Below are 18950 nucleotides of genomic sequence, written 5' to 3'. Positions count from 1 at the left end.
TCAACTCACACATCTACAACAAGCAGTAAGTGGCGTTGCTTTCTCCTAAAAATCCGTAGGCTGTGTGTACTTGCTGGGAACCCTCATCATTTGATAAGCTTTGAAGTGTTTTGGGTCAACATTTCAACTTCAGCTGAGAGAGGGTGTTGCCGAGTGTGTCAGTTCTTCTCAATCTCCATGATCCTTCCAGCACAGTAGCATGAAGACGCAGCGTCGAATAATGTACAGCCTCGCTCTCTTCTCCTTCAGAACCCCACTCTTCGGTATCTGACTTTCACCCTGCTTCTGCGAGTACTTCGTGGACAGCCCCATGGAACTAACTGACCTCTGTCCCCTCTCTTGCCTCTCCTCTCTTCTTACTACCCTCATATATCTTATTTGAGCCTGATATAGGGAGAGAGCCCACCCTTCCTATGGGAATCTTTCTCGAGGGAGTTATTTCAAATTCAATGTGATTCAGTTGCTCCTTGGGGTCGGTAAAATAATTGCATTGACTGGTGAAGAAAGCCCAAAGACTGGACTGACTGGCCTAGTTAAGCTATCTATATATCTACACATCTATGTATATATCTACTTTTTTTTTCTTTTTTCCTTCTTTTAATCTGTCAAAAGGAGAAAGGAGCTGCTGTTGTTTTAGTGTGGTGTGATTTGTGGTTTTTGGCATCCCCTCCTATTGGCTTAGCAATTCTCCATGGTTCCATATGAGTTGTCTCCCACATCATCATAATCATCATCATCACTTATTAGTCCATAGTTGTCAGCATCCCTCCTTCTTCCTCTTATTTTTTTCCTGCTTCCTCCAGGATTGGTGGCAAAAAGGAGTATAGGACCACATAGGGCCTTTCTGAGGAAAACTTGTTGGGGTTTTGGGTTCAGTCAGCTTTCCTGCAACTGCTGGAGCAAAAAACCATTAATAACTCAGATTTGAAGTGGGAAGGGCAGACAAGTCATTTTCAGCCACATTTTGTTATTTGCCATTAAATATCAGTATTATGAGTCCCCCAGCCAGCTTTCCCCTTATCTGATGATGATGAAGGTGGTTCCTCAGTCCTCAGTGTTTGCTGTTATATGGCATGTCCCTTCCCTATTTATGTGGTCTCAGAGAGAGAGAGAGAGAGAGAGAGAGAGAGAGAGTGAGAGTGATAGGCAGAGTAAATAATGGGGGGAACAGAGATGGTACTCAACTTTGACTGCCATAACACAGCTTGATTATGGTGTGTGGCTTTTGGCATTTGCTTCTGGGGATGGGTTTGGGGTTGAGGGGGTGGGGGGCCGCCCTTACTGAGGACAAAGCCAGTGGAGCTAAAAGGGGAAGGTGTGTTCTCTATCATGTACTGGCTTCCCCCCCAATTAGGCCATTGCATCAGCTCTCCTCTATGTTCTTTCCTTGCTCCCGGTCCCACAGACGAGGATGGCGGTTTGATACTCATTACTGGGATTTTTCCTGTCTCTCTTTATTTTATCTTTTACTGTATTCCTTGTAGCAAAGATAGTAAAAGCTATAGTTGATGCAATGGGAAATAATGGAAAGAGGTGTTTCCTCTTGTTTGGGTAATGTGACTTATCCCGATACGAAAATGTTCGGTAAAGGAGACTTGAGAGCATCCGCGGTGCAACGGAGGCCAATTCCCCTTTTGGGGGGCCTCCACATGTGGCCAAGTAAGCAAAGTGGCACCTAAGGAAAAAACCGGTACTCCCTCTACAGTAGTAGTCTCATTTTGTGACACTCGTGTGGTCTTCACTTGATTTTTTCCTTTAAAAATATATTTATGTATTTATTAAATTATTATTATAGTTACTTAATAAATAAGCATTTTAATTAAAATTGCAACTATTTAATATTTAATTTTATTTTGCAATGTAAATTGCAATTATTTAAAAGAAATATAATCATTAATGGTTGAAAGGGCCCAACAGCACTTTCAGCCGTTATATATTTGAATAAATAAATAAAAGAAAAACTAAACTGAGCAAAAGGGCTGGCAGGAGTGGTCCCCAAGCATGCCGCGCCCGATTCAGTGGGCTCAGGTCTCCCGCTTCGGGAGAGCCATTTCGGGACTGGGCCAATTGCCACGTGGATCCAACTGGCTTCAAAATTGGGCCTCCATTGCGGATGCGAATGGGATGCATTTATCGGACAACATAATCCCGAAAGGGTTGGTGGTTGGGAGACTTGTGTGGTGTGACGGGACGTCTACGAGGTAGTGAGTTCGAGCTCTACTTGGACGCGCAAAACCTACTAAATTTGACATCCGATGTTTTTCATGGAGTGTTGCTAGCTCCCCTCTTAGGGAAGACGGAGCATTCAGTAAATTTTGCTTTATTCTCGAATTTCTTGTGAATGCAACATTGCAACGGCATAGATTGCTCAATTAGTCGCCGGGGGGGGGGGGGGGGGGGGACACCGTGGGGTTCCGGACAAGAAAGGATTGTGAAACCTTTGGGGGCAATGGGCATGTGCCAAGGCATTCATTCAAACTAAAATTATGGAGCGCTGGTTTGATCGTGAACAACTAAAAAAAAAAAAACCGGATTCTCAATTCAAAGAGCACACAGTAAATGTAACATGGAATAAATCGTAGGAATTTGTCCATTTGACAATCGTAGGTCCTAGCCTAGGTGCCTCATAAGATGCCCGGGCCTACAAGCAACTTCCTAAATAGATACTGGGGCAGGAAAGACGGTAACTCAGTTAAACAATATTTTGCTGAATTAAAAAATAAAAAGTTTACCTAGTCACTCCATACACATATTTGCTTTATTTGGTTTAAAAATAAAATTTTATAACACTTTACTCCACTTTATTTTATTATTTTCTCGATTCAACAACACAATTATTATTTTTTAAAAAAAATCTTTTTTCTAATAGTTATTAATCTAAAACAGTATCTCGTAATAGCATATTGCAACTGCTCATAAAGTTCTTTTTTCTTTTCTGTTTATTCTCTATTTCAAGTATTAATTTTAAATTGTTTCTTTCAATTTTTTTTTAAAATATTGCACCACCTGATAATACTAATGGGATCTGACTAATCCAAGTTCGTATCGCGTCTCTCATTCAATCTTATTCTTGAAATTGACAATTATGCCTCTTTCTGATAATAATTCAACAATTTTTTTTTTCTGTTTTATTACATCAGGACAGCATCCCAAGCCAAGCCTGAATGGTCCCACCCAACCCGTAGTTACTTTCTGGGCCGTTCTCTTATTAATCACTTGAAGGCCCATCATGAGCTCTGCAAATCGGGACCTTCCTCCCCCTAAATTCCTAACATAGTGTCTAGGGTTTCTTCCTAGGGTGTTGACTGGTCTCCCACGTTTTCTCTCTGGCTCATTGCTCGATTGGAATTTGAAACGCGAGAAGTGAAGTGAGATTGAATAATCACAAGCTAGCAAGCTCTTCCTCTGATCCCAATTTTTTTCGGATCTGGTTTTGACGAATCTGCCGACAGCTCCGGTGATGAATGTTTCATTCGATGTCGTTCCAATTCCTGAAGCTCCGGCCGCCGCAGTCGGCGGTCGAATTAGCTGTGTGGAACTGAAGAGACATCTGAGGAGCTCAGCTCGGACTGACCCCCCTTTAGCTTTCATGGATAATGTTGCTGCTGAGACCCGATCAAATTCAAGATTTGTCCGTCTTCTTGAGACTCCCCATTTTCTGTTATCATCTGATCGTCGTTCAAAACAATTTCTTGTTATTGACAATTATTAAAAAAAAAAAAAAACTGTTATCGACAATAACTTGGCAAAGGAATGCGGTAGCCATTCCCGGTCGGGAGGAAGCTCTCCTTCTGCCGAAGGAAAAGGACAATGTTCCCGGCAATTTTGACAAATGTCGGAGACAGGAGCTGTTGAATTTCCCTACATCTGACGCAGACTAACTGTTCAAAACGAATCTCGAACAGACAGAGGTTTTAAGCATCTCTCCTGCTAGAGATTGGAGTTTCTCGGTTGTCGCCTTTCATTCGTGAGATGCCCTTTGCTTGCTGATGGCCATTTCTTCGGTGAAATTGGTATCTTTTTGGTTTCCGTTTGTCCATTGCGATGAAACCGAGCTTTCTTCTGAACTGAAGATCAAACAAAGATAAAGAATTTCCCTCCGATTGTCGTCTCTTCTGCCCGTCCAATACCCATTTTCCAAATTGCCGGCCGATCAATGTCACTTCTTCATAGAAGTTACGCCATGTCTCCTTCCTCGCCCTCTTGTTCTTCTCCTTCAGGCCATCAACATCGTCCTAGCACAGAGTTCTTTCCCACCAATGTCGAAGCCTCATAATAGCCTTCACCTTACCCTCCTCCACATACTCTTACTGCTAGCAGCGGCGATGACCACCTCTGCGCCTTCCCCGTGGCCGGTCGATGAGACCGCTCCCCTGATCACCTTCCTCGAGCTCCTGCAGGACGCCGCTCTCGCCACCTTCGGTTCCAAGGACTTCGACCCCAAGTTCTACATCGACCTGTCCCTCAGGTTCAGCTTGCCTGTAGTCGAGAAGGCCTTCAACTCCCTCCCCAAGTCCCGTAATGGCACCGTCCCCCCTGCGGACTTGGAGGGGTTCATAGCCAAGTACTTCAGGAGTCCTGGTGAGGATCTGGTGGTCGTACACCCGCCTGATTATGTTCCCGAGCCGGAGGGGTTCCTGCCCAAGGTGAAGCACCCGGGGGTGAGGGCGTGGGCCCTGGAGATTCATGCGCTGTGGAAGAACCTGAGCAGGGGAGTGTCTAGTTCTGTCAGGGACCAGCCCGAGCTCCATACGCTGCTTCCCCTGCCAGAGCAGTTCGTTATACCCGGTTCGCGATTCAGGGAAGTGTACTACTGGGACTCGTATTGGGTGATCAGGTTTGTTCTGATTCTGTTACATTATCAGCAATTGACATGTTCTCATTCTCTAATGCTTTGGGACAGTCATCTATACATTAACTAGGTGCGTCAGTTTGTGAGGTTATTTCTCTGTCGTAGTCTGTTAAGTCATGGAACATAAATGTTTGTTGTTCTGTCTTATGCAGGGGACTGCTGGCGAGTAAAATGTATGAAACTGCTAAAGGGATAGTGACAAACCTCATATACCTTCTTGACACATATGGCCATGTCCTTAATGGTGCAAGGGTCTACTACACTAACCGAAGGTAAGTGCTCCTCCCATTTCACCGATTGAGCTAGGGAATGTCAATGCATCGGAGAATAATCTTTGGTCTCTATGAATAGACCTGCTAAATCCCCCGAACCATAGGATTCTTATTTATACAAATGGTACTTTGAACTTGGGATGAGCGTGAAGAAATTAATGATACTTCTTTATCTTTTGAATTGTTTTGCCGGATCGATCACTCAAGACCCTCGGTCTCTACCCGGACCCAGTGAAAGAAAGGGGATCGCTTCTTATGGACTCGGAAAACGAAAATAAAAAATTGAAAAAAAAGAAATTTACCCTATCAATTCCCTTCTTGTGTGGAAGACTAAGAATACAAAGAATCCTTTGCTTTCTGCTCTCCACTTACTTATCTTATGGTATTCTCATGACATCTACAGAGATTTTATTACATGAAGTTAGTTTGATAGAGCAGACTAATGAGATTGCACAAAATATCCGATATCTCTCACTTAAAACTTTTGACTAACATTTTTCTTTTTCCTTTTTCCACTAGGTCAAATGGTTTGATATCCTAATAATTTTTACATGAGTGTTTGTCTATAGAGTTTTATTTATTTATTTACTTATGTTTTTGAGAATTTGATGAGACCACTTCGAATGTCATAACAAGTTTAAGCTTGTTAACTGAATGCATAACTTATAATTCATTATTTACAAATCTCAAACTTAAATGCTATTGGAACACTTTTGCAGTGAACCTCCCCTTTTAAGCGCCATGGTTCGGGCCATATACAGCAGGACACATGATATAAATTTGGTCAAGAAAGCAATTCCCGTTCTTCTCAAAGAACATGGATTCTGGACTTCTGGTAAATAAAGTTTCAATCAGACATCTTTTGGTGATTATTGCTTCTATTAATAAATTCTCTCTAATCTCTGCAGGCGTTCATCAGATCGTCGTGCGGGATGCTCATGCTGAGAGTCACTGTCTAAGTCGGTATTATGCAATGTGGGATAAGCCCCGGCCTGAATCTTCGACCATTGTGGGTCCTGCTCCTCTTAGTTTTCACACAATTAATTGTGTGATTGTTACCATTGAGATGTTAGAGCTAGAGTAAATATTAGCTTCTTCACCTCACAGGATAAGGAATCTGCTTCAAACATATCAAATGGTGCTGAAAAGCGGCAGTTTTACAGGGAAGTGGCTTCGACAGCTGAATCGGGTTGGGATTTTAGCACCAGGTGGATGAGGTAATATATATTAATTGTTCTTATTTTGTCATGATATGCATACAAAACCATACATTTTTTTTTACTTGTAATTTGCGCAGTTTTTGAACCACTTAAAAGTGCGGATTTTATTTGCAGTATAAGATCTTTGATTTATTCACCACCTTATGTTGTGGTTCACGCAAGCCATTGCTCTCTTATGCTTAGTATACTATAGCATGCCTTGACAGTGGAAACAAAATACATCTGCGCACCTTTCTAGAGAAAAAAAAAGGTATCCCTCTGAGGAAGGAGCAAAAGCGGTAATTCTATTCTTATTGAAATTTCTTTTCATTAACTATGTTGAATATGAATTTTGTGATTTATAGAATATGCAGGAGTATAAACTAATAATGTGCTCAATCTTGTTGTTCGATGAACAAAATATAAGGCCAATCCAACCTTGAAATATATAAATATATGTTCTAGTTAGAATATAAGATGTTGGTATTTGTGTCTTAACCAGGAATCCGAAGGACATTACAACATTGAAAACGACGTCAATATTACCTGTTGATTTGAATGCATACATACTTGGGGTACGGGAAATTACCTTCTTTAGCAGCAACTGAAGTAATAGTCCATTTGATTTCCAATGACAAGATCTGTTGAAAATGTTGGTAAGATGGAACTTGACATATCATTCTTGGCAAAAGTTGCTGGGAATCATAGCGTAACCAAGCATTTCTTGGAAGTTTCGAAAGCCCGCGAGAAGGCCATCAGAGCTATTTTTTGGAATGAAACGAAGGGACAGTGGTTTGATTATTGGATTAATGATCACAGTTCCTGCAAGGTTAGATCACAAAATTTTCATGTTCCCCGGCAGCAATATACATACAAAGATCGCAGATGTTTCTGACTTGCTTCTATGAATTCGTTACAGGAAGGTCGACTTTATGAAGATGGAAAGCAGAATCAGGCTGTCTTTGCTTCAAATTTCATCCCTCTATGGATCAAACCATTCAATTCAGGTTCTTCATTGTAATTCATGAACATGATTCTTTAGCTTATCAAAAATACATAAATTAAAGATTTCCCTCTAAAATTGTGATCTCATCTGTCCATGTTCATGCGGGATCTATCCAGAAAATCTAGCATATAAGATGTAAACCACTCTCGCGTATCTCTATATGCTAATTTTGGCTTAAAATCAGAATACCCTGATTAAGGGCAACATATAATTGGAGAAAGGGACATGATGGCCTATGTTTCACAAAAGACTAGTGGTTAGGACATTGGACTCTGAATCCAGTAACGCGAGTTCAAATCTTGATGGAACCTTCGCTTTTATTTCATAGCTTCTCAGTTGTCCTGAGGTCGAGAGTTTGAGCCTCTCTCACCCCATTCTTTACTTATCCAATATATATATATATATGTGTGTGTGTGTGTGTATGTATATGTATTAATGAAAAAAATTGCCAATTAATTGAAACGTGCTACTCGATGGATGATGCTGTTTCTGGACATATCTACAGATGAGAAATTGATGGACAAAGTCCTGAGAAGTCTTAAAAGTTCAGGCCTGCTTTGCCATGCTGGTATTGCAACATCTTTGACAAATTCAGGACAACAATGGTATGTGCGCAGGACAAATTCAGAACTGTTTCCTTCTTGGGGAAATGCATTTTGTTATGGAGGAGTAGGATACTCAAGATATCGTTAAACTCATATTCACAGGGATTTTCCCAATGGGTGGGCCCCGATACAACACATGATAGTTGAGGGCCTCGCATTATCGGGATCAAGTGATGCTAAGCTATTAGCAGAAGAAATTGCTACCAGGTGGATCAGAACAAACTTTGCCACTTACAAGAAAATGGGTGTAATGCATGAAAAGTACAATGTGGAGAAGTGCGGAGATTATGGAGGGGGTGGAGAATATGTGCCACAGGTACGCTGAAAGCTCACATTCATTCAATGCCCTTAAACTAGGAAAGATTCTGGAGCATTTGGAAAACATTTTCCAGTTTTCTGTATTAGTTTCTTATGTACAAAGAAATCAAAAGGGAAATCTTGTCGGGTTGCAACTTTAATGATCCAAGGGTTAATCTTAGGTGAAGAATGGAAAATTGAATTCTTCTTTCGAATTCTGCTCAACAGAACAGGCAAAAATCCTATGCTGGTGCTAATATTTTACTTATATATATATATCTATAAGTTTAGGCTGCACTAGAATTTGTGGTAGTGGTGTTCTAACTTTGATTTGACATAGAGCTGATTCTACGTACTCTGCAGACCGGTTTTGGGTGGTCGAATGGAGTAGTGCTGGCATTCTTGGAGGAGTTCGGGTGGCCTCAAGACCAGGAGATAGGGTGCTGATGAGATTCCAGATGTGCTCTGTACCAAACTAAAATAGATGCCAAAATTCTTGCATCCCTTTGAGCGTTATCACTCCGCTTCGCCTGTCTGTCTTCTTTGAGATTTCCCATTTGCTTGTCATGGCACATTCTCCAACTTAGCCATTTGGATGTAATAATATCTCTTCTTCTATCTTTCTCGGTTTCTTCTCCATAATATGATCAAAGCAGTTGCCTTCCTCTCACATGATCTGATCGTTGTCCATAACAATTTCTAATTGTTGGCAATGAGAAAAAATAGAACTGTCGTCGGCAGTAATTTTTGAAGGCAAAACTGTACCCATTTCCAGTCGGACTCGAGAGGACAATACATCGGAAAATTGCCAGATGATGGAGACAGGAACTACTGAACTTTCCGACAACTGAGTCAGACAGACTTCAAAAAGTTGGTATCTTTTTTGTTTTTTGTTTTTTGTTTTTTTTTTGTCCATTTCCCTCCTCTTGTCGTCTTCTTCTTCTGCACGTGGTCCGACACACATTTTGTCATTTTCCAAATTGATGGCCAATCAACATCAATTTCTACGAAGAACTGCCGCCATGTCTCCTTCCTCTCCCTGTTCTTCTCCTCCTCCTTAAGGCCATCTGCATCCTCCGGAGCATAAAGCTCTTGTCTAGCCCAACACTGTCGAAGCCTCATACGAGACTTCACCTCGCTCTCCCCCCACATTCTCTCACTACACCTCGCTCTCCCCCCATTTTCTCTTACTACTAGCAGCAGCGATGACCACTGCAGCACCTTCTGCGTGCCCGGTCAATGAGACCACTCCCCTGATCACCTTCCTCGAGCTCCTCCAGGACGCTGCCTTCGCCACCTTCGGTCCCAAGAACTTTGACTCCAAGTTCTACATCGACCTGTCCCTCAGGTTCAGCTTGCCTGTTGTCGAGAAGGCCTTCAACTCCCTCCCCAGGTCCCGCAACGGCACCGTCCCCCTTGCAGACTTGGAGGGGTTCATAGCCGAGTACTTCAGGAGTCCGGGTGAGGATCTGGTGGTCGCGGACCTGCCTGATTATGTCCCCGCCGAGGTGAAGCACCCGGGGGTGAGGTCCTGGGCTCTGGAGATTCATGCGCTGTGGAAGAACCTGAGCAGGGGAGTGACCAGTTCTGTGAGGGACCAACCCGAGCTCCATACGCTGCTTCCCCTGCCAGAGCAGTTCGTTATACCCGGTTCGCGTTTCAGGGAGGTGTACTACTGGGACTCGTATTGGGTGATCAGGTCTGTTCTGATTCTGTTACGTTATCAGCAATTTACATGTTTTGTCGAGTTTGTAATTTGGTTCTTTCTTTTCTATTTTCTCTAATGCTGAGTGACAGCCATCTACTTACATAAACTCGGTGCATCTGCTTGTGCGGGAATCTCTGTCGTGATCTGTTCAGTCGTAGAATATCTGTTCTTCTGGTGCAATTTATGTTTCATGAAATTCAGTATTCGTATGCAGGGGATTGCTGGCGAGTAAAATGTATGAAACTGCTAAAGGGATAGTGACAAACCTCATATACCTTCTCGACACTTATGGTCATGTCCTAAATGGGGCGAGGGTCTACTATACTAACCGAAGGCAAGTGCTTCTTTCGATTCACCTACTGAGTTATTTCCCATGACATCTAGAGAAATATTATTACATGAAATTAGTTTGATGGAGCAGACCAACAAGATTACACAAAATATCCAATATCTCTTACTAGAAACTTTTGATTGTCGTGGGTTCTTTCCACTAAGTCACGATTTGAGATCCTAAATTTGGACGATAAGAGTCATTTCTAGAGTTCAGTTTTTATGTTTTTGAAAATTTGATGAGACAAATGTAGTAGAATGTTTAAACTTGTTTAAATGAACGCATCATTTCTTATGCTTTATTTACAATCTCGAACTTAAAAAGCTATGGCAACACTTTTGCAGTCAACCTCCCCTTTTAAGTGCAATGGTTCGGGCCATATACAGCAGGACGCATGATATAAATTTGGTCAAGAAAGCTCTCCCCGTTCTCCTCAAAGAACATGGATTCTGGACTTCTGGTGATAAAGCATTCAAATCGGACTTCTTTTGTTAATTCTTTCATCTATTAATCATTTCACTCTATACTCTGCAGGCGTTCATCAGATTGTTGTGCAGGATGCTCAAGCTGAGAGTCACTGTCTAAGTCGGTATTATGCAATGTGGGATAAGCCCAGGCCTGAAGCTTTGAGCATTGCAAGTCGTGCTCCCCTTAGTCATATCACACAATAAATAATGTGATCGTTACTGTTTGAGATGTTAGAGCTAGAGGTGAATATTAACTTCTTCGTCTCGCAGGATAAGGAGTTTGCTTCAAATATATCGAGCGGTGCTGAAAAGCGGCAATTTTACAGGGAAGTGGCTACAGCAGCTGAATCAGGTTGGGATTTTAGCACCAGATGGATGAGGTAATACATGTTAATTGTTCTTCTTTTGTCATGATATGTGTACAAAACCATAAATTATCACTTATATTTTGCATTAGGGTAGTTTTTGAACAATTTGAAAGCCATTTTTTTCCCAGTATTAGATCTTTAATCATTTACAACCTTTCGTTGCTAGCCATTGCTCTGTTTCTGTGCTTACTATACTATAGCATGCTTTGACAATGGAAGAAAAATACCTCTGTGCACCTATCTTAAATAATCCCTCTAGGAAAGGAGCAAAAGGAGTAATTCGATCCTTTTTAATATCTTTTGATTTACTGCATCGTCTGCATAATATCAGGAGTATTATAAATTATGACATGCTTAGTTTTCTTATTCAATGAGCAAAATATAAGGCCAATTCAACCTTGAAATATTTAAGATGTTGGTATACGTGTCTTAACCAGGAATCTGAAGGACATTACCACATTGACAACAACATCTATATTACCTGTTGATTTGAATGCGTACATACTCGGGGTACGGCCAATTACTTCCTTTAGCAGCAATTTAAGTAAAAGTCCATTTGATTTCCCCTGACAAAGCTCTGTTGGAAATGTTGGTAAGATGGAACTTGACATATCATTCTTGTCAAAAGTTGCTGGGAATCATAGTGCAGCCAACCATTTCTTGGAAGCTTCAAAAGCTCAAGAGAAGGCCATTAGAGCCATCTTTTGGAATGACATGAAGGGGCAGTGGTTCGATTATTGGCTTGATAATCACAGTTCATGCAAGGTTAGATCACAAAATTTTCATGTTCACCAGCAGTGATATTCATACAAAGATTGCAAATGTTTCTGACTTGCTTCCTTAAATTCGTTAAAGGAAGCTCAATTATTTGAAGACGGGAAGCAAAATCAGGCTGCGTTTGCTTCAAATTTCATTCCTTTGTGGATTGAACCATTCAGTTCAGGTTCATTGTTGTAATTTTTTAACGTTATGTTTCAACCTATCAACAATAAATAAATAAATAAGAGATGTCCCTCTAAAAATGTGATGTGTGAGAGCAGTGATCTGTCAATGTCCATTGGGCGTCTTCCTGGAAAATCCAACGGATATGACGTAAACCATTCATTTGTCACTTTGAGCTAATGCCCTGATTAAGGGAAATATTTAAATGGTGACACATTCATAATGGTCCATTTACTGTTTAACAAAAGTTTAGCCTATTGAAACAAAGTACCGAGTAATTGAAATGTGCTGCTTGATGGATAATGTAATCTGTTTTCTTGAACATCTGCAGATAAGAAATTGACTGACAAAGTCGTGAGCAGTCTTAGAACTTCGGGGCTGCTTCTCCATGCTGGTATTGCAACTTCTTTGACTAATTCGGGACAACAATGGTATGTGTCGAGAACAAATTTGGAACTGTTTCCTTCTTGGGGAAATGCATTTTGTTACGGAGGAGTAGGATGCTCAAGATATTGTTGAGCTCGTATTCACAGGGATTTTCCCAATGGGTGGGCACCGGTACAGCACATGATAGTTGAGGGCCTTGCATCATCGGGATCAAGTGATGCTAAGTCACTAGCAGAAGAAATCATGATCAGGTGGATCAGAACAAACTATGCCGCTTACAAGAAAATGGGTGTAATGTACGAAAAGTACGATGTGGAGAAGTGCGGAGCGTATGGAGGGGGTGGCAAATTTGTGGCACAGGTAAGTTTGAAAGCTTACATTCGTTCAATGTCCTTAAACTAGAGAAAACTCTGGAGGATTTGCAAAACATTTTTCCAATTTTCCGTATTCCTTTTCTTAAGTACAAAGAAATCAAAAGGAAAAACTTGGTGGGCTGCAACTTTAATGATCCACGGCGTAATCTTAGTTGAAGAATGAAAAAACTGAATTCTTCTTTCAAATTCTGCTGAACAGAACAGGCAAAAATCCTGCGCCGGTGCTAACATCTGCAAAAAAATTTGTGTAACGAGATATGTTTGGGGTACATTGTAATTTGTGGTAGTGGCGTTTCAACTTTGATTTGACATAGAACTGATTTTACTGACTCTGCAGACTGGTTTTGGGTGGTCGAATGGAGTAGTGCTGGCATTCTTGGAGGAGTTCGGGTGGCCTCAAGACCGTGAGATATGGTGCCAATGAGGTTCGAGATGTCTGCTGTAACAACCTAAGATATATGCTGGAATTCTTACGGCGCTTGTAGCGCTCCGCATGCCATCACCAGCTTCTGATGCCAATGCAATAATCTGATTTAGGACCAAGGTTTCATTTGATTATTTTGGGTAGTCTACCTCTGAGATGTTGGATCCTTATACCTACTTATAGTTATTTATAAACGAAGAACCTTTCATCTCCGTTCTCTCCCTACCGTCTAAATCCGATCTAATTACCGAGGTTTACTTCATTACTATGATTTAAAGGGGAGATATAACAATCAATACTAGGAGTATCCTTGTCCTAGGATAACAATCCACAAGAATAACAGTACATTTGCTCCTGATTCATCTGCAATGCTAGAACCGAATGTGGGATATGCTAGAAGTTGGTTCGGGATCTTTATTCGAATACCATTTCTGCTTCCATTCTATGGGGATGTGCGATATTTCTTTAGCTGTAGAGTTAAAGGTTTTGAGTGATAAATATACAGCCCACACTATATCTAACAAATTTAACCTTTTAGATTAGACGGTTATGCCATCTAAAATTCTCATGAAGGGTTCGTAATCTCATTTTGTGAAAAAGGAATGAGCATGAAGAATTTTCTGATAATAGTCGGACACAAAGTGGCATGCACCTTAAGCTCCAGTTAAAGTAAGATTTGAAGTGCTGATAGGCCTTTGGGCCCCAAAAGCAGCCCAGTATTTCTGCCATGGATAGAAGAAGGGAAATAGAGTATATCAGAAGATTTCATTCACGAAAATTTGACATATATATGAGCTCTTGGCTCCAAATCAAATACGAGCGTCACTGCATTGAATCTCCTTCTGAATTCTCAAGTTCTTAGTAAGGCTTTGAGAAATACTACATCCTCTAGTTTGAGTTGTTTCAAAATACTCTCCATAACTAGCATGTGAAAATGTTGCGATTCAATGCAAATAACTAGATCCTTTATATTTTTCGACTCGATGCACCGGCATGCCACTAGATAGATACAGCATAAGTTTCCCAATTCGATGCCATTCAGATACGTTATTACAGATTCAAACACATGTTAAGACAATCTTGCATCCTGACTCCGATTCTACTTTAGAACGTGAAATAAGCATAGTATCATATGAAAATTGTAAAAATCAATCCATGTTGTGGACATAATTAATCACCTGATGATATCCTAGTATAGCATTTAGCTTTTGTTATTGTGATTTAATGTCATTGCCTCTAATTTTCTGAAACACTAGCCATTAGTGATTCGATTATTTGAGATTGAGATCTTAGAATGCATTACATAAATTTTTTTGGATAACTCATCTGAAGTTTCAATTAACAAAATATTGTAGAGTACAACAAAGAGATCAAGGATTTCATAAGTTACTCACAACAACAGAAGTTAAAGTTCGGTGCAAAAATTAAAGGTTATCATCCCCAACTTCACAAAAGAAAAGGGGAAGAAAGGAGAAAGAAATAGCCGTTAGGTTATGGTGGTGACAACAAAAGATCTTGGATTGATTGGTTCAATTAGGAGCACAAAAATCCTCGAAGAGGATAATCACATGGATATATTATAATTGCAATCATTAATCTTTCCTAAGGTGGTGGAGTTAGTTGCATTTGCATTCTACTTAATAGATTTATGTCAACATCTTAACCACAATTTGAACTGACAAAAGATGAGACATAATCAATCCCCCCACAAAGAGGTTAGTGATTGCCCATAGACTCCGCATAGATATATTGATTTTCATTATATTTAGGTTAGGTTTAATGGTTTGAACTGGTCACATATATCGATAAGACAAAAGATTACATGTATGATTATTTGTAATATACATATATACATATATTCTGTAAAATAAGTTCGTCCATCATACGAGTTTTGAACTGTAATTGATTAATTTACTAAATCGGTTTATGAACGGAAATTTTTTGAATCTAGTTTAATTATGACCCCTCTTTTTGATGTATGTTAGTAGATTGTATATATATATATATATGTATATGTATATCTTATGGGAAAATACATAACATAATATCCTTTTGGGACTCCTTTTAATTAGCGGAGGGTGGTGGTGGCGGTCATCAAGGGTCCTCCTTTCTTTCTTAAACCACCGAAGGAGCCCTAATATGACCAAAGCTAAATTAATTCTCTAATTGGAAAGCCTAATTTGTAGGGATACCATTCTCAAATTTGTGTTGGGAAAAGGTTAAAAAATTTGAAACGTGTTGAAGAAGAAGAGCACCTCTTAATCATAAATGACAAGACATGGTTAATTATTGAGCATAATTAATGGCATAGCAAATTGCACGTCTTAATCCCATCCTCCATAATGATAAAAGGTGATTATCATTTAGAGGAAATAAGATTTAGTCGATTCGGATATGACATGTTCGCACTGTGATCCGATTGAGTTCATTGGGTTAGGAAATGTACATGTGATCGATATACAATATGATAATGTATCTGGCATGAATCATGTTGAACAATTAATAAATCTGTTCTAGAACTGTTCATCATAGAACCAAATCTGAACTCTCAAAGAAATTTCTGTCACAATCTCCCCCCTCTCCCTTTGTATCGTCTCTATCCTTGATTAAGTGCAATTTCCAATTGTAAAAAGAATTCAACATGATAATAGTTAAATTTAAAACATTAATTAGTGGTAACACACAAGAACTTGATTTTGACATCAATGGTTTAAAACAAACATTAATGTCAAGATTATCATTCGGCTGAAGAGATTTATTTATATGAGGAAGGTGGAGAGATGATTAGGCTCATCAACATTAGAAAAATAATTATTTCGAGCCAATGAATTGCAAACTCTATAAATCTGAATTTCTTAATTTGTGAGGATGTGGACCATCTAAGATTCGAGTCTCCCCACATAAAAGAGGATCAATCATTGATGACTGACAATAATAAATGACACCATCTAATAATATATTAATGCAAACATACATTAATATAATTTGTATGTATGCGTGATCTTTTCATTTTTAACCATAGCTACAAGTTTAGGTATTATTATGGTGCCTAATTGGTTGATGCCGATCGACACCCAAACACAATTTTCAGTTTGATTGTCATGAAACAAACGAAATGCTCTATATGATTAAAGAGGATGGATTAATTAAATTATCAGTGAGATGATCTTCTCATCTCCGATACATATACTTCCGACGATTTTTTCCACTCTGCACAGCATAAGCTTAACCCGGAGAAAGGCCTTCCAAGGGATGCGAAAAGATTGAAATAGTTAGTTTGTTAGGATGACCAACCTGCGCTAGCTCATTTGGTGATGCACGTATATGGCAGCTAGTATGACAATACTTTAAGTTGAGCTAGCTCATTTATCCGAACTTATAACATTTTACATGATTCAAGGATACTTATGTCCCACTCTTAGCTGGTTATCCCTTACTCTTCTCCTTCATAGTCAAAACAAGAGTTGGAGTTAAGATGCGCCTACTCCTACAAAAATAGGTAATCCATATGAGATACGATTATCATGAAGACCAACATTTTGGGTTAGAACTAACTTAATTTCAAACAAAAGCCAGGTAGAAAACCCTACGCGTGATAGAACTGTATTAGCAATTATAGATCATATAAGAATTACTAGATTTAGGAGCTTGGGGTGGAAATATTATTTAGAGGGCATGCACGATGCGCCCGAGATTCGGTATCCTCTCTTTAGGATGAGACACAATAGTCAAATGGGGTTGGCTAATTGAACATGGAAATGAGGGAAAAGGGAAGACAATTATGATTAGTTTATGACAGAAAGATCATATACATAAATTAATTAGTCAAATGCTTGGTAATTAGTATTTGGTGCTACTTGTATCTTCACTCAGGGGGCAAATCATAGTGAAATTAAAGTTGTTGGAATACAAGTCTTTGTTTGATTTTCGAATAAAAATTTTTTACTTTACCCAAATCAACTATATTCTTTCTCAAATTCAACATCACAATCATTACTGTTTTGTCTTTTTTTCTCATTTAATAACAAATTTTCACTAATATTTTTTCCTAATCATTTTAATAATAAATTCCCGATCTACTTATATTTTATGGTGAAAGTTGTGTACGGGGAGGAACTTTTCTAGTCTTGGCAAAGTGAATTTCACTTTAGAAAATTCTTTGGAGTGAAATTATGAATACTATAATTGGTTCTTTTGTTGTACTTTATTACCACTGGCCATATATCGATTGCTTTAAGACAACATGTTTTGCATGTCTGGGCTATATAATACCCAAAATTGCATATAATTTATTTGGTTATCTAGATGGACCTTACACATGAATTGCATGGTTCCCTTTTGCCCTTTACTGAGACTGCATGGAAGCACTTGAATTGTCGAAGAACGTGCGAAAGTTTTTTAAGGTGAAGAATGACGATTCAAAAAATTTTCTAAGGTGAACATGTTTTAACTTGCAATACAGGTTTGAATATTATTAACCTATCGATGTGTCTTAATTATAAAACAAGTTCCGGAATGAATCCAAGTGTATATACACATATATTTTTCTCCAAAAGAAATCCTATATATATCGAATGTACGTATAAAACCAATTATTCTATCTATGTTGGTTTTGTTAAATGCATAGCGTGAATAGGGAGAACTAGATCAATAATTGACACTCGATCATTTAATTATCAATTGAACTCAAATGCTTTTGGTCGATTGATCTATAGTTCGTTGAGTGACTTCTGATATATATATATATATATATATATAATATGTATGTATGTATTATATGTATAGACAGAATTGAAACAATCTGGAGCGAAGCTACAAAAGAAATTGAAAGAGTGAACATATATACATTGTGATATTATTTAAGTTTCCACTTCAATGTAGAAGTTGGCAGACGTGATAAGCAAGGTCGCTCCTCTCTTTGAGTTGTCGAGAGTCCAAATTTTACTGGGAGCACGTGGGAATTGGTCCTCGCGAATATATGTTAGACCTAATTTAGATGAATTGTTTGGACCAGTCTGGAGAGATTAATAGCCAGAATACTCTCGATCGTCACAAAACACATCATATTCTTTTCCTTGAAACACCACCTGCGATCTGGAAACAATTAATTTGGAGCTAAGAACATATCCACAAAGATCAAGAAGCCTTGAGAAAGAAAGATCGCGATGCCCCCTCTCAAATTAATTAAAGATATAGATCACAACATAAGATAAAAGTAATCCAAGAAAAAAAAGAAAGAAGAAGAGCAAGTCAATAAAGTTGGTGTACTTGAGGATTAGGGATATGGGGCTCGATGTAATGAATCAAACAGATAATTGCCCCACCGGAATCTATGGGTCGATATCCCTCTGGTCAAAATCTTGCCCTTCACCCCCATGTGCCATTTCCTAATTTTAAGACAATCAAACTCAAATGCAGGCCCTCTCGATTGATTTTATAATTGCTCCCCAAAAGCATAAACATATATAATATAATTCTGTCTTAGAGATTAGGGCTAGAGAGACTGATTGAACGGATGATGTATTACACAAGTTGTTTATATCCTCGTATATCTGTTTGACGACCATCAAAATGAATGCAATTAATATGATATGATTCTTGCAATTCATAGTGTAATGATCTGTCATTGTTAAAGATGCAAATGCAACTCATGAGAGGATTGATTATATATATCCACCAACTCATACGTAAAACTACCTAGCTAGTTCACTGTTCATA

General features: G+C 39.2%; 2 protein-coding genes across 3 annotated transcripts; both read left to right on the top strand.

Moving 5' to 3' along the window:
- The first annotated feature begins 3258 nt into the window (after positions 1-3258).
- Positions 3259-8901, top strand: LOC116203611 (probable trehalase). Of its 2 annotated transcripts, XM_031535417.1 has the most exons (12): positions 3259-4837; positions 5005-5124; positions 5844-5959; positions 6033-6133; positions 6232-6341; positions 6551-6622; positions 6826-6898; positions 6985-7152; positions 7243-7330; positions 7835-7934; positions 8037-8250; positions 8595-8901. In XM_031535417.1, exons 1-12 carry the CDS (start codon positions 4260-4262, stop codon positions 8676-8678), a joined length of 1824 nt encoding a protein of 607 aa, XP_031391277.1. In that variant the 5' UTR covers positions 3259-4259; the 3' UTR covers positions 8679-8901. The 2 variants fall into 2 exon arrangements, with proteins under 2 accessions (XP_031391277.1, XP_031391278.1); XM_031535418.1 differs by lacking the exon at positions 6551-6622 and having other exon boundaries at positions 3260-4837.
- Positions 8902-9285: 384 nt separating this feature from the next.
- Positions 9286-13453, top strand: LOC116203612 (trehalase-like). Its single transcript, XM_031535419.1, has 11 exons — positions 9286-9930; positions 10154-10273; positions 10615-10730; positions 10805-10905; positions 11008-11117; positions 11543-11615; positions 11703-11870; positions 11961-12048; positions 12379-12478; positions 12581-12794; positions 13146-13453. The coding sequence occupies exons 1-11, from the start codon at positions 9437-9439 to the stop codon at positions 13230-13232; spliced, it is 1671 nt and encodes a 556-aa protein (XP_031391279.1). The 5' UTR covers positions 9286-9436; the 3' UTR covers positions 13233-13453.
- The last annotated feature ends 5497 nt before the right edge of the window (positions 13454-18950 follow it).

Source organism: Punica granatum, chromosome 4, assembly GCF_007655135.1.
Source record: "Punica granatum isolate Tunisia-2019 chromosome 4, ASM765513v2, whole genome shotgun sequence".
Lineage (NCBI taxonomy): Eukaryota > Viridiplantae > Streptophyta > Magnoliopsida > Myrtales > Lythraceae > Punica > Punica granatum.
This window is presented reverse-complemented; position numbering and strand designations above follow the sequence as displayed.